The following is a 15,029-nucleotide window of genomic DNA, read 5'->3' on the forward strand; positions in this document are numbered from 1 at the left end:
TTCCTCTGAAGTGACGGAGTTTTCGAGAAAGAAGTACTTTTCCACGAATTTGATTTTGAGACCTCAAGTTTAGAAATTGAGGTCTCGAAATCAACCATCTAAACGCACACAACTTCGTGTGACAAGGGTTTTTTTTCTTTTATTATTATCTCGCAACTTCGACGACCGATTGAGCTCAAATTTTCACAGGTTGGTTATTTTATGTATCTGTTGAGATACAGCAAGTGAGAAGACTGGTCTTTGACAATTACCAATAGTGTCCACTGTCTTTAAACTTACACACAATTTGAAGATAATGATAGTAGAAAGTTTCCCTGCAAATATTACTTGGTGAGGTGCTGTAGTTTTTAAGAGATGAGTAAAACAATGTAATGAAAATAATTTTTGTCTCGGTGATCATGAGACAGAAATTATTTTAGCATGTAAACACGTATTTTCATGACATTGTTTTACTCATTTCTAAAAAACTACAGCACCTCAGCAACTAATACTTTAAGGTACACTTTCTACTATCATTATCTTCAAACAGTGTAAATTTAATGTAAATCTGTGGACATTGTGTTTTATGTTACAAAAAGTACCCAAATCCTTTAAAGTGCCCTGCTCAAGTCAAGGACACAAGTGTCCGACTAACTGGGCCAAGATTCAAACTCACTTAAAGGAGCACGTTGCCTTGGATCTGTCGAGTTGGTCTTTGAAAATCGTTCTGTAACCGTTTGTTGTAAAATGTATATGGTTAGAAAGGTATTGTAAAAGTAGAATACAATGATCTACACAAATATGCCTCGAAATTGCACGGTTTTCTTTTTACCCTGTCGACTAACACAGTCGGCCATTTATGGGAGTCAAAATGGCCGACCGTGATAGTTCGCGACGTAAAAGGAAAACCGTGCAATTTCGAGTGATACTTGTGTGGATCATTATATTCTACTTTTAAAACATCTTTCTAACCATATGCATTTCATAACAAACGGTTTCAAACGCTTTTAATAGACCAACTCGTCCAATCCAAGGCAACGTGTTCCTTTAATCTGTAAAGTGATAAAGCAGCTCCCTAAATTGAAAGAAGGTAAAAATCTCCTGCCTCTAAATTCAAAAGGATATCATTGAGGTAGGCTGCAAACTGCTTGGGTCCACATCGGACTGGGAACCTGGCGACAGTGCGAGTGGCTGCCTTTTGTGGATTCTTAACATCAAGAGGTCTGCAAAGAGATTATTTCTGCGAAATTAGTCTTGAAAAAATTTGTTGGAGTTTGCAGCGAGATTGTCCTATGTGCATTGCATGACAATTCAATTTAATTTAAATCTTTATTACACTGTATATAATCTTTAAAAATTCCAAATGGAAAGTGTACATAGTGTCGTAGTGTCATTGACTTGAACTGCCTTTTATTTTTGAAAGGGCAACTGCACCAAAATGTTTTCTGATTGTTAATTGTTTTTAAAACCCATTTGCCAGTTAAAATAAAATTTCCTTTTTTCTTCAATGTGGACAATAACTTCTTTATAACAATCTTTTATGTATTTAAGGGCACCTGAAGGAAGAAATTGTAAATTTCTATTGGGCAATGGCAATTCAAAGGGTACAAATTTGGCTGGCTCACTTAAATTTTGTCTTCATTGAACCCCCACCACACCTACCTGAATAGGCTCCCCTCTGTGATCTCCCCCCACCATCTCAGTCTGACATGGGTTGTATCAGGGGGTCTGGCAGTCAGCCAAACGATCTTACTGACGCTGACCCTCAGAAAACACCTCAGTTGCCCTTCCACAGCTGGGGGCAAACTAGTGGTAGCATGTACATCTTCCTTCAATGCTGATTTCGGAATTCAGTTGAAAAACAAAAAACATGCAATGGTAATTAGCAATACAGCAAAATACATGAACATGACCCCAACCAGACCCAGTAACTGGCATGACTGGGGAGTTGTAGTTCGAGAAGCCAGTGGCAATTTAGGAGCATCTTGGGGCATTTTATTATGGCTGCAGCTTGGCAAAAAAACATAAGAAAATGTCGTAAGCCTCGGAATGGACCGAGTTTTGCAGGGTTTTGCCCATGCATAACAATTCAATAATTTCAATGTCAATAAACTAACAAACTAGGCCCCCCTATTGTAATAATCTTTTTTACTAGTTAGTCTTAAAGACAGTGGACCCTACTGGTGATTGCCAGAGACCAGTCTTCTCACTTGGTGTGTCTCAACATATATGCATAAAATAACAAACCTGTGAAAGTTTGAGCTCAATTGGTCGACAAAGTTGCGAGATAATAATGAAAGAAAAAAAACCCTTATCACACAAAGTTGTGTGCTTTCAGAAGCTTGATTTCGAGACCTCAAATTCTACACTTGAGGTCTCGAAATCAAAATCGTGGAAATTTACTTCTTTCTCGAAAACTACGTCACTTCAGAGGGAACCGCTTCACACAATGTTTTACACTCATCATTCATCAACCTCTCCCCATTACTCATTACCAAATGAGGTTTTTACGCCGAGTAATTACCAATAGTGTCCATTGCCTTTATATAAGGTTTTAAAGTCACCTGGAAATAGATTTTTTTCCTTTCAAACATAAGAGTATATGCTAACGAACAATAAAACAATTTTTTTAGTAATTGTTTGTCACGATTTATTTGTTTATAAAATATATAAAGTTGTTTGAGGGGCTGACTCCACCTACCCCTTTTGTGACGCCAATCGAGGCAGACTTTGCCTGCAATGTGTATAGTAAACACACTTGCAAAGTACATGTACGTCCAAGTCGTGAGTTGGTACATTTCAAAAAGTGTTTTTCTGCATTCAGCAGCAATACACCTGGTCGGCATTGCCGGAAAAAAAAACATTTTTTTTTTTGTGGAAAGGTACAAACTCACGACTTGGTCCGTACGCGTACTTTGCAATTGTGTTTACTCTACGCATTACAGGCAAAGTCTGCCTCGATTTACGTCACGAACAGCGCCCTCTCGGGTCGGGTCTACTCTTAAATTTGTAAATAACATAAAAACTGATTTTTTAAAACCTTAGTTTACTGTTTATTCACATTCCACTCATCAAAACACATATATTAGTGACAAAAGCTTTTCTTTGAAAAAATACCACGTCCAGGTGACTTTAAAAACCATGCCCGGTCACACAAGCCCCGTTAATGAGAACAAAAACGAGAACGATGAAAATGCATGCCCTGGCCTAGATTGGTTGAACTGCTCAACACAGAATAAGCCCACGCTTATTCAACCAATCGAGGGCGTGCATTCCATCAGTCTCGTGTTCTTTACTGGGGCCTGTGTAGTGTGTGTGACAGGGCCTTCCTCTACTCTTATCTAGTCTAGATTCTAGTCTTATCACTTGCATAATTATTATTTATAAACAAGTTTTTTATTTAGAAAGTTGGGTCCATAAATTGTGCAATTGTGCATGCAGGACTCTCACTTGGCTGATGGCTGCCGCTGAGTCCAGGGTATTGCCTATTGGCACTGTGACTGTGGAAGTATTTAATTTTCAAACAGTTAATTAATGAAATATGTTTTACTTTATAATAATTTTCATTATTATATTGTTTTATTAAACAACAAACAAACGTCACTGCTCACTCTCTACCTCCATGATGCTCACATTCACACAGACAATTATTTTACAATAATCAGATTCATTCAGGCTGTTTAGCTGTTCAGAAGTTAGTCAGTAGACAGTAGTGTCAGTAGTGTGTAAATAATGATACTAAAAAAATACTAATGATAGGCCCTAAGGCTATGTATGTGATAATTACTCCTAGAACTATTTCGGTTTCGTCCGGCTATCGTCTCCCGTTACGGGAGACGATAGCCGGACGAAACCGAAATAGTTCTAGGAGTATGTGATAATGTAATGTGTTTTCATTCAAGAAAAGTTTTAATAATTTCACTCACCACGCCTCCTTCCCTTTTTACTTGATTTCGTCTTTTTCTTTACCATCTTCAGATTGTCAGCCAAAATATGAGTTTCGTTATTAACAGGATAACTCGGAACTCTTGCCTTGGTCTTTAGCTGCAGGTTATCATTTTGATTTTCCCGCATTCACACACACGTCGTGTATACAGTGACAGTACACAAAGTACATGAAAGAGTCAACTCGTCCGAAAAGCAATCTTTATACTGGTTTTATATCAACAAAGAGGGCGCTATGATATGAAAACAAACGAGGCCGATGTAGCATGGTCTACACGAAAAAATAAACATTATTTTTTTATCAGGTTTTACAAATAATTTTAATAATAAAAACATAAATGTATATTTTTGTAGCACCCTTTATCAAAGTTGCAAAGCGATGGAACATAGTTTCTACGATTAAACACAAACTTAAACTCGACATTGAGAGTTTGTGAACAAACTCTAGGTGTTCGGTTTCCGGAAGAAAGCCTGGTGTAAAAAAACAATTATTGCACATTGCTTTGTTCTCAAGATTTGTTATAAATGATCAAAACTGCAAACATTGTCAAAACAACATGACGACGTCATCATGACGTCATTACGAGTTCAAGAAGTTAATGTCCTTGACTAACAATACATCAAGTTTCACCTCAGTCGAACTTTTGGTTAGCGTCAGGGTCATTGTTCGTCAAATAGCTCGTCAAAATGCAAAGATGTTTTTTCTCGATGTGTATTATGGTAATTTAGCATCAAAAAGGCTGTTGCTCGAACAACTAACAATTAAAGGAATACGTTCCCTTATGAGGTGCCAAGTGTAAATTTATTATTTAACGCAACTATTTACAAATAATTCATTATTTAATATATAATTCATTATTTAACCATTATTTAATCTTTGTTTACAAATACAATTTCCACAATGTACACAATTTCATTATTTATAAAAAAAATGTAGACGGATTTGGCCAACCGTGTTAGTCGAAGAGGTAAAATGAAAGCCACGCATTGTCGAGTGATACTTGTGTGGATCATTATATTCTACTTTTAAAATATCTTTTTAATCATATACATTTTATAACAAACGGTTACAAACGCTTTTCAGCGACCAACTCGACCAATCCAAGTCAACGTGTTCCTTTCAATGAAGAGCTAACATTTGTTTTCGTAATGTCAAAAGTTGCACTAATAGTTGCTAGCTCATAAATGACAATAACAAAACATTTACACCGGCTGTTGGAACCCTGGATTAATTAATAACGTTCCAAACATGAATAATTCACCAGTACAAACTAAAGTGCAAATTTTACCATGTGACCTTTACTGATGTGGACTCCAGTTAAAATCTAGGGGCGAAGCCTTGCATCGTGTAGATTGGTTGTTCAGACCCTACGTGATTGTTTTGGGGTTTCCCTCTACCAGGGTTGCGCACCACATCTTAAACTGATATTTATTTACTCCTTTTCCACAAAAGTATCTTCGGGTTTATGGTTCTTTCGACAAAGACGAATAAAGAACAAAAACATGTTGCGTTTCTTAGCGACCACATTGTAATATTGACAAGCTGTATAGGGGACATGTCATCAGCGCAAAGAACCAATTTGATTTCTTGTTTTAAGTGCTGCTTAACCATTATATGAAACGGCCGGCGCAGATATCCAGTGATTTTCAACACACTGAACAACAAAGTGGATGCATATCGGAAAAATGATTCCAGCAATGTTCCAGGTATTGTAAGTAAGCATGGAGAAGCGGTACGGTCGTGCTTATCCCAGACGCTTCCAAAAAGTATGGGAAACGTTAGGCGCATAAGTTCTGAGCCGATTCCAAAAGATGAAAAATGAAGGGTACAGATCAAAGCCGTTTTATACATACATACATACATACATACATACATACATACAACTAAATATTTATAAAGCGCCTTTACATCAAGATCAAAGCGCTGGAAAGAGCAAGACCAATGGAACTATAAATACAACAAATTACATCTGATACAAGTGAGTTTTGAGAGATTTTTTGAATAAAGGCAAAGAGTTACAATTTCTGATGCGTACTGGGAGGTTGTTCCATAATATTCGCGGAGCAATAAAGGAGATCAAGTCCGGTTGTGAGCAGATGAGAGTGTTCTGATGGTTGGGTGTTCGGTTAGGCGTGTGTTGTCAGAAGCTGATCGCAAGCTTGAGCGTGGCGGTTGGTAGAGAGCAAGGCAAGATGATAAGTAGCCTGGTGCTATTCCTTGAAGACATTTAAACACAGTAACTAAAACTTTGAAAGTTACTCTCTCTTTGACCGGGAGCCAATGTAACTGCTGAAGGCAGGGTGTCGCGTGGTCATATTTCATAGCCTTGCAAATCAGCTTGGCCGCCCAGTTTTGGATGCGTTGAAGACGTTTGATGTCTGAAGTGCTAGATCGAAGAAGCAACCCGTTGCCATAGTCTAATCTTGAGAGAATAAGAGCATGGATAATTAGGTGGCAAGTGTCGAAGTCCAGGAATTTGCGAATGCGACTTAGGTTTCTGAGTTGATATAGTTGAGGCTGGAGCAGAGAGTTGTGATGTGGGAGTGCATGGACATTGACGAATCAAATACAACCCCGAGGTTGCGAACACTCTTAGAAGGCTTGATGACTTTGTCGCTGACCTGAAGAGATACCGAAGGCACTTTTGTTTGAGATGGTCAGGAACAGCAATGAATAACTCTGTTTTCTCTTCATTGAGCTTCAGCATGTTAAGGGTCATCCATGACTTGATGTCAGATATGCATGAGGATAGCCGAGAGAGAGCTGAGGTTATGGATTGCGGGTCATTCAGGTTGAAGTATGTACAGTTGAATATCGTCAGCATAAAGGTGATATTGTAGGTTATGCTTTCTGATGATACGACCAATGGGAATTTTTGTGAAGTACGTAAGCTCTTTCGTATGATGTAACGATTGACAAAATAGCTTATGTGGTTGAGGAATTATGAACTTATTAAATACTGACGACTGTAGAAGAGACTAACTTATTGAAAGGGGGAAATGTATTTTTGAAAACGCCTTGAACGCGACTATCAAGCATTAATGTGTACATTTCAACTTAAAAGCCATTAGTTAACGCCTTTTTCAAAGCATTCTACAGGCACTACCGGTTTAGACAGGTCAAAAGGTCAAGAGAAGATCACCAACATATCCATTTAAGTGAAGTACGTAAAGCCCTTTCATATGATGCTTAAGCCGTGTTCGCATTGGATTAATGCTTTACCGAGACAGTGGTTAACATTCCTAAAGGGGAAACTTACCGGCGTCTGCACTTGGATTAAGGACGTGGGTAAACTAACTGACACGACAGGAAAACTAACCGACGACTTACCTAGACAAACACAAGAGGGCGCTACTCTGTGACCTTTGACTGGATGTATGACACGGAGAGTGCAAATCCAACGGGAGCTTCCGTCCGCTAATTACATGTGTGCGTGGGACATGTAATAACACGTGACGCTGAGGGCAGGTCGGGGACCGGATGCAGCTTTTTACTGAGACGGCTTTTACCCTGGACTTTTTGGCTCGGTTAAACTGACCTGGTCAATTTAACCGGGCAGCCGCGGGTCGGTTAAACTACCCATTCGGGTCGGGTAAGTTACCTAGGGTCGATTTCACAAAGAGTTAGGACTAGTCCTAACTTATGGCTAGTCCTAAGAGATATCAAAAACGCATAGCTAGTCTTAAGTTAGGACGAGTAACTCGTCCAAAGTCGAGATAAGACTAGTCCTAACTCTTTGTGAAATCCACCCCTAGGAGGTAAGTTACCCATTGGCTCGGTTAGTTTACCCAAAGTCCAATGCGAACAGGGCTTTAGATTGTCAAAATAGCTTATTTGGTTGAGGAAAGTTTCAACTTAAAGCAAGCTTCGCAACTATGCTTTTTCTTGCGAACAATCGACATCGAGAGGAAGAATAAAAAAAATAAAAATAAAAACAAACATTGCACTTTGCTTTGTTTTCAAGATTTGCAACAAAATATCAAAATTGCAAAAATGGTCAAAACAACATGATGACGTCATCATGACGTCTTTTTGAGTTCAAGAAGTCAATGTCCTTAGTTAAACTCTGACACAAACATCAGTAAAAAGTGTATTTTTAGAGGTTTTTAATCTGCCGCTAGAGGGCGCACTTATTTTTGGTGACGTCATCGTTATCTTTTTTTAAACCAGACTTTTTCCCGACTTGTATTATGTAATGGTAAAGCATCAAAATGTGTACATATCAACATAAAATCCATTACATAGCTTATTTGTTTGAGGAAAAAGGAACTAATGAATGACGACTGTAGAAGAGACTGACCGAAAGGGGGAAATGTTGGTTGAAAACGCCTTGAAAAAACCCTTAAACGAAGCTTTAAAAAAACAATAATAAAATACGTCAAAATGTTAAGAAATCCTAATGGAACATGTAGGATTTTAAAACTCAATGGTTTCCACGAGAACTAAAAACGAATGGCATAAAACAAATATTCACAAAAACGCCAAGGTTAAATTCATAATACAAGTGTTGCCCATTGTGGTCCCAACCTTATGGAGTTTTACGTTGGGGAGATTTTGTTTCGTCCATTACTTTAGTTTAATGTAGTTTATGACTATAAAAATGACATTATGTTGTTAAAAATGTAATACTAATTAACATCATATTATAAAAGTAGAAATAAAGTCAACATAATAACGGACGCTGCTACATAATGCAATTGTGTCCGCCCGGACAGTTGTGTCCGCCCCCGTGCAAAACCGTCCTTGTGGTATGTGAAATGCCCTTGTTCGACGGAACACGTTCACCATTGTTTTTACAAGCTAAGTGCATGGCATGAATGACATGGGAAATGTTCGGCCGTTGGGTATTCGCTGCAATCAATACGTGAATATTATTCATGCTGCATTCGACGTAGGTTCAGTGATGCACGCTCTCGCTTAATACGCGCGCACATACATGTACAGTCATGTACATGTCCACCGGACGGTTTTTGCATAGCCCTGGACACGATTGTATATTATGCAAACGTGTCCGGAGCGCACAGTATTGCATGGCGGACACAATTGCATCTGACACCGGCCTTACTTGGCAAAAGACATGCCACTCATGTTTATTCAAATTGAGAGAGACTGGGACTGTATTCTGTTTGCTCCTGGTAATGTTTTTCTAATTAAAACATACTTATAACCAATTATAGTTAACCAAAGAATAGGGGACCAATGAATAATGGGCTCGTTTTATTGCTAGACAATTATAATTATTATTATTTGTTTATTAAAGAAGAAAACATGGCGGTCAAAAAGCCGATTTGCAGATGCATATATTTACAAAGATATTTACAAAATATATTTAATAAGACACTTGGCATGTAGAGAACCATAAACATTGTTGAGAAACATTGAAACATTCTTTTTAAAGGGAAGGTACACGTTTGGTAATTGTCAAAGACCAGTCTTCTCACTTGGTGTATCCCATCATAGCCATAAAATAACAAGCCTGTGAAAATTTGGGCTCAATTGGTCATCAAAGTGGCGAGAAAATGATGAGAGAGACACCCTTGTTGGACGAATTTGTGTGCTCTCTTCAGGAATAAAAGACTTCTAGCTAGAAGTCTTTTATTATATTAGTGAGAAATTACCTCTTTCTCAACGACTACGTTACTTCAGAGGGAGTCGTTTCCTACAATGTTTTATACTACCAATGCTCGTTACCAATTAGTCAGTTTTTTAAGTTAATATTTGTTTTTAGTAATTACCAAACGTGTACCTTGCCTTTAAAACAGTAGAGTTACAGTATAGCTTTTTAATACTTGTTTTATACCCCCATACTATACTCGGTGGATCAACCCAAATCCAATACTAGGCCCCACCAGTATAACTATTATTGTTCATATGCATTTCAAAATGTTTTCATCGAGCAAACAGGCCGTATTGTAAATGGTGCTACGAAAGCCCGTGAGATCTACCAACAATTTGGCCTGATAGATCCGTGTTTTAAGCTCAACTTGCCGGCCTATTCCAACCTGAACTCCGATTAGCTGCTGTATAGACATTTGGAACTTGAATGTTGTAGAGGTGATTTAATTTCAAACAGGTCTTCAGCAGCGGAGCCAGAGCAAGATCTATAACCTTTCCGAACAGTACTGAGATACACAGAAGTGTTGACACTATTTGAACAAACGTCAGCCGAACTTACTCGATTCTCAAGCAATGTGTTGTGTACGTCAGGCATTCAAGTCAATATCACAAAAATACAACACAGAGTAAAGACAAAAATACAGCGAAGGCATCCTTAAAAGCGAAGTGGCTCAGAAGCGAAGCTTTCTCTTCCATCGGCCAAGAAACTACGATGGGCGCACCAACAGTAGGTTCGTGGCGCTGGGCAATTTTCTTAGTAAGGACGGGCGTAAGTTTTCTCTCGTACGGCATCTTCAAGTCCATGGGGGTGTTTATAGATGAGTTTGTTGAGTACTTTGAATGCAGCACACGTGCAGCAGGGCTGGTCGCTACCCTTTCATTCACCGTTGGCACCGTAACAGGTAAGCTGTGAATTCGGTCTCACGGTGGACGTTTGAAACGACAAGAATTCTAGCCCACAGATTCTAGCCAGCAGGAAACAATAGGTTAGAAGATGAAAGTCATTTGTGAATGGTTTAGTGTTTCTGGGGTCTCAACGCTGGTTTTGAAGGCATCATTTTATGGTACAGATACTTTTGAATTGTACGGACATCGTTTTTAGAATAATATTTATGGTAAGATTAAGTCCGGTACGATCTCGGTTGCAAACAAAAATTGTATCCATGTAAAATGTAATAATTGTGTTAATACATTTCGAGTTGATTTGAATTGAATTGAATTACCGTAAACTTTGTACCTATCGCTGTTATTTCCCCAATTGGTTTTGCCTTTTATAGGAATCTTTGTTGGAGTTTTAGTGAATACATTTGGAGCTAGACGACTGATGATTATTAGTGGTGTTGTATTTGCTGTGTCTTTCACCATGGCCGCAGTGGTATCGACGTCACTGGTCCACATTACTCTGTGTTTCCTCGTAGGCAGTAAGTATTTTTTATTTAAAAGTATAATTTATATTATTAACATGCATAATTCGTTCCTCTCTTTCAAATGAGTTGAAGAGTAAATTCAAACTTACTCAAGCATTTAATTGGATTTAATAAAACAACCAGAAAACGATACCCGCATCATACAATACAATGAAAACAAAATATTTGAAGGCCTATTTTTGAGATTTTTTAACACGAGTCTGATTCAATCCATTTAAAATCTCGAGTTGACAATGCCATCCCAATTCAGATATAAATGTTCTTTAAAATTACCTTATAAATGACAACATAACTAAAAGAAGTACTTGAACGAGAACAAAGAAGAAGTCATATTATTTTTAGTGCTCACTGAGTACGGACATACAGTGCACATCAGAATGCGATATAAAACAAAAATCACTTTGACAACACAACGTGTAGCTATTGCTAACACAAATCTGTGTATTGGAAAAACTCAAATTAATATTCCTTATCCCCGGTGCAAATGTCTCTCGTTGCGGGATACCCGCTGCCAAAACTTGGGATTCGAACTGCATCTAGCTACCGGGCAACCTCGGTGTAGTCTATAGTTGGTAAGACATTGCTCTAGAATTGCAAGGGTCGTGGGTTCGAATCCCACCCGAGTAACATGGCTGTGGTATTTGTTCACAGGACTCGGGGAAGTACTGAGAATACAGTGCTAACACACATCGGTGTATATGGGTAAAAAAAACAAATTAATATTCTTTATCTCCGATGCAAATGTAACATCTCTTATCGTTGCTTTCGTTGAGTTTCGCAAAAAAGCCCCGTGACGACATCCTTTTCGCATGAATACGTGTGACGTCATGTTTGGATTGTGTACATTGCAATGGAAAGAGCTCTGCTGCTCTTATAGCAAAGTCGAAAAGAAAAGCTTCTAAAAGTTTAGCAGTAGACGTTGGATGGTTTTGTAGTCTTCAGTTCAAAAACTAGCATTTGCTTTTACTAGTCTTTTACTTAAATCCTTATAAATAAATGTAAGCCTTAATATTGCTAGTAATTAGTCGAACTAGTAGGTAAAATCAATGCTTGAGGGACTCTTCTTATTGAGATGTAAATAAAACCGGCATTTTATTATTACCTGATAGTTTCACAAGATACTGGGCCGTGTAAAGGCCAGCATTAACAAAATGTCGATAAGTTTAAGATCAGGCATGAGAATTTGCCCAAATCTCTATTAAAATAACCTTTTACTGGAAAAACACCATTTACTTGAACGGATTAGTTAATGATCAGAGAAAAGCACAAAAATAGCGGGGTATTCAGGAGTATAACAATAGAGGCATGGACTCGCTGATAAATAGCGATTAACTAAAATGCAGGCGGGGCAGTTTCCACTTAGTCAAGTTTTTGATGGCGGCAGTAGCTATGATGGGGAAACAGCCATCCTCTCAACGCCAGCGCTCCAGAGATTGGTTCTTTTAGAGCAATTAAAGTACACAACAAATTTATAAGTAACATTTATCGTTGGATCATTAGACCAAGGGAAAAATAACCCTTTAATACTGACCCGATACCGAGCCATATATGCAACACTGTTGTTCAAGTAAAATCTCAAGCTCCTCATGCAGTAGCTTGTAAAAAATACATGTAATTGCTACAGTATGTTAGTAAAATGTCGTTTTTATTTATATGTCTTTAAGTGAAATGTAATCCAGCGAGCGAAATGTTCATGCCTGATCTTTTACTTTTCAGTCTTTTTGCTAATGCTGAACCTTATAACTTGATAAGTAATTGCTAGTTTTTATTTATCCGGCCCAATGTCATTGCTCACTTTGGCTATGTCCCTTGTCTTTGTCCAATGTCGTTCGATACACAATATATTTTGTTTCTATGTCCGGTCATCAAACGAATTCGAATGAATCACACAATATTGTTATACCTCTATAGAAATTGTGAGTTTGATTGGTCGAGAACCAATCACGTGCCGTGCAACAAAAATACGCATGTGTCATGACTAAAGATACACGCTACGCGTAATGCGCAGGGCGCCGGGTAACATGAAAAGTCATGTACACCGGTGTACATCACCTTGATCGTTCCCACCGTTGGTCGATTTCCACGCTGTATGAAACATGCGCGGATTCGAGGGAACTGTCAGGAATTGTTTCTTGTTCGTCTGCTAATTAAACAACGAATACTCCGTCGTAAATGTTTAAGATTACAACAGAACTTCGAGAAGAGGAATATTAATGTTACCAAGGTATAACAAAACAATTGTTGCACGCTGTGATCGGGGTCCATGGGTTTTGTACACTCTCGAGGGGAAATGGCACCCTCGGCTTCGCCTCGGGTGCCATTTCCCCCCTCGGGTGTACAAAACGCCATGGACCCCATCACAGCGTGCAACAATTGTGTAGTGTTACCTTTTTGTTTTACACAATTCTGCAGGCTTCGGATACTCCGTAATGCAAACTATGTCAACCGCACAGCTGTTGCAGTATTTCCCAGATAACTTCGCTTCCGCGAGTGGAATCAGCTCGGTAGGGGGCGCTGTTGGTATAATGATTCTCCCTCCCGTGGTGCAGCAATTAATCCAGCTGTATGATTGGCGAGGTGCTCTGGCTCTTCTCGGTGCTATGTCGGCAAATTACTGCGTCTTCGCTGCTCTGGTAAGACCTCTGCGTACCAGAAACTCCTACACATCTATAGCTGATGGTGAGCCGAACTCTTCAACTAATCCACCTCCCAGCGAGTCACTCTGTGATAATTGGAGGCAAAGGTTAGGAGCAATGGGTGAGAAAATTGACATTAAAATGTTCGTTGATGAACCAGGATTCGTCACCACCCAGGCTGTCAATTTCTTATGTGGGGTTTTATACTGTGGTTGGCATATCTATCTCATCCCGAATGGTATTGCACTAGGGTTCAATGAGACAAAGTCGTCATTCCTGGCTACTTTTGGCGGCTTCGGGGCCGTGTTTGGACGCCTTTCATCCGGCATTTTAATCGACTGCGGACTCCTCCAAACACATAATCTCCTCGCTGGGTCGTCTTTCCTGCTGGCCTTGGTGTGTCTCCTTGATCCCATCGCTGCACCATCATATGAGGCAGTTGCTGCCCTTGCCACTCTTGGCGGGTTGTGCTTAGGAGGAACATATCCATTAACGATCGTCTTGTCAGTTCGTTTTCCTGAAGAGAAAAGAGTGTCTGCCCTATCTTGGATGTTGGTATTTTTCGGTACCGGTATGTCAGCAGGAGGTTTCCTTTTCGGTGAGTATTATAGGAACATTTCCAATACATGGCACATAAGCCTATCTCATCGGTCTTGGATGAGACCGGTGGGGCCGAACGATAAACACTTTTTGAAACTTTGGGCGCTAGGTGGCGGCAGCAGACTTACCTGGTGAGTCTGCTGCCCACGAGCGTCCACAACAAATTACCCTTTCTTTAGTAATATTCACCAGTGTCATGGTTACTTTTTCTATTAATTGTGCTGCATACAGGTTGGATATATGACGTGACGGGTGATTATGGAGTTGCTTTCTGCATGATGGGAGTCATTTCTGCTATCATGGGTTTGTTGTCTTTGACGTTAGGGTCTACCTGCTTTCCGTGTAAAGCTCGGGAGTAAAAACATGGCCTCGTCTTCGCCCAGAATAAACTTAAACACGCAAGTCTAAAAGTGTTTAAATGCAGAGAACCGACAACCAGCCCTTATTTAACATCCTTTTATCAAGTTTAAATTTTATTTTGTTTTGTTAATTTGTTGTGTGTGTAAGGTATGATTGTTTTTCTGAATTTGCTTCTTTGTAAGTTACACAAGTTCTTCATAATTGTTTTGATTCATTGTTAGCTGTTAAAAATTACCGGATGCATGCAGTTCAAGCAAAGTTGAACGAATGAATTATTCCCATGTCACTCAATGTAAACTGTTCACGTTAAAGGCACTGTACACGTATGGTAAGTAATCAAAATATATATGCCTATCAGCAACGGAGAGTTGTTGATAGTATACACGTTGTGAGAAACGACTCCCTCTGAAGTAACGTAGTTTTATAGAAAGAGGTAATTTCTCACTAAAATAATAAAAGACTTCT

General features: G+C 39.0%; 3 protein-coding genes across 3 annotated transcripts; 1 reads left to right on the forward strand and 2 right to left on the reverse strand.

The window, feature by feature from the left end:
* Nucleotides 1-1,054: 1,054 nt before the first annotated feature.
* Nucleotides 1,055-4,044, reverse strand: LOC139936429 (C2 domain-containing protein 3-like). Its single transcript, XM_071931249.1, has 3 exons — nt 3,906-4,044; nt 1,642-1,816; nt 1,055-1,202 (listed from the first exon to the last, which is right to left on the reverse strand). The coding sequence occupies exons 1-3, from the start codon at nt 3,949-3,951 to the stop codon at nt 1,055-1,057; spliced, it is 369 nt and encodes a 122-aa protein (XP_071787350.1). The 5' UTR covers nt 3,952-4,044.
* Nucleotides 4,045-6,001: 1,957 nt separating this feature from the next.
* Nucleotides 6,002-6,749, reverse strand: LOC139936430 (uncharacterized). The gene is made up of 2 exons (XM_071931250.1): nt 6,547-6,749; nt 6,002-6,347 (listed from the first exon to the last, which is right to left on the reverse strand). The coding sequence occupies exons 1-2, from the start codon at nt 6,747-6,749 to the stop codon at nt 6,002-6,004; spliced, it is 549 nt and encodes a 182-aa protein (XP_071787351.1).
* Nucleotides 6,750-10,253: 3,504 nt separating this feature from the next.
* Nucleotides 10,254-14,563, forward strand: LOC139936431 (monocarboxylate transporter 12-like). Its single transcript, XM_071931251.1, has 4 exons — nt 10,254-10,443; nt 10,819-10,962; nt 13,381-14,202; nt 14,436-14,563. Exons 1-4 carry the CDS (start codon nt 10,254-10,256, stop codon nt 14,561-14,563), a joined length of 1,284 nt encoding a protein of 427 aa, XP_071787352.1.
* Nucleotides 14,564-15,029: the final 466 nt, after the last annotated feature.

This window comes from Asterias amurensis, chromosome 4 (genome assembly GCF_032118995.1).
Source record: "Asterias amurensis chromosome 4, ASM3211899v1".
Taxonomy (NCBI): domain Eukaryota; kingdom Metazoa; phylum Echinodermata; class Asteroidea; order Forcipulatida; family Asteriidae; genus Asterias; species Asterias amurensis.

Coding starts and splice junctions, on each gene's coding strand:
- LOC139936429 (XM_071931249.1), bottom strand. CDS start 3,951: ATGGTAAAGAAAAAGACGAAATCAAGTAAAAAGGGAAGGAGGCGTG. Junction 1,817..3,905: donor TAAAAAGGGAAGGAGGCGTG/GTGAGTGAAATT, acceptor TTCCGAAATCAG/CATTGAAGGAAGATGTACAT. Junction 1,203..1,641: donor ACAGAGGGGAGCCTATTCAG/GTAGGTGTGGTG, acceptor ATCTCTTTGCAG/ACCTCTTGATGTTAAGAATC.
- LOC139936430 (XM_071931250.1), bottom strand. CDS start 6,749: ATGCTGACGATATTCAACTGTACATACTTCAACCTGAATGACCCGCAA. Junction 6,348..6,546: donor TGCCTTCGGTATCTCTTCAG/GTCAGCGACAAA, acceptor TATTCTCTCAAG/ATTAGACTATGGCAACGGGT.
- LOC139936431 (XM_071931251.1), top strand. CDS start 10,254: ATGGGCGCACCAACAGTAGGTTCGTGGCGCTGGGCAATTTTCTTAGTA. Junction 10,963..13,380: donor TCTGTGTTTCCTCGTAGGCA/GTAAGTATTTTT, acceptor ACAATTCTGCAG/GCTTCGGATACTCCGTAATG. Junction 14,203..14,435: donor AGCAGGAGGTTTCCTTTTCG/GTGAGTATTATA, acceptor TGCTGCATACAG/GTTGGATATATGACGTGACG.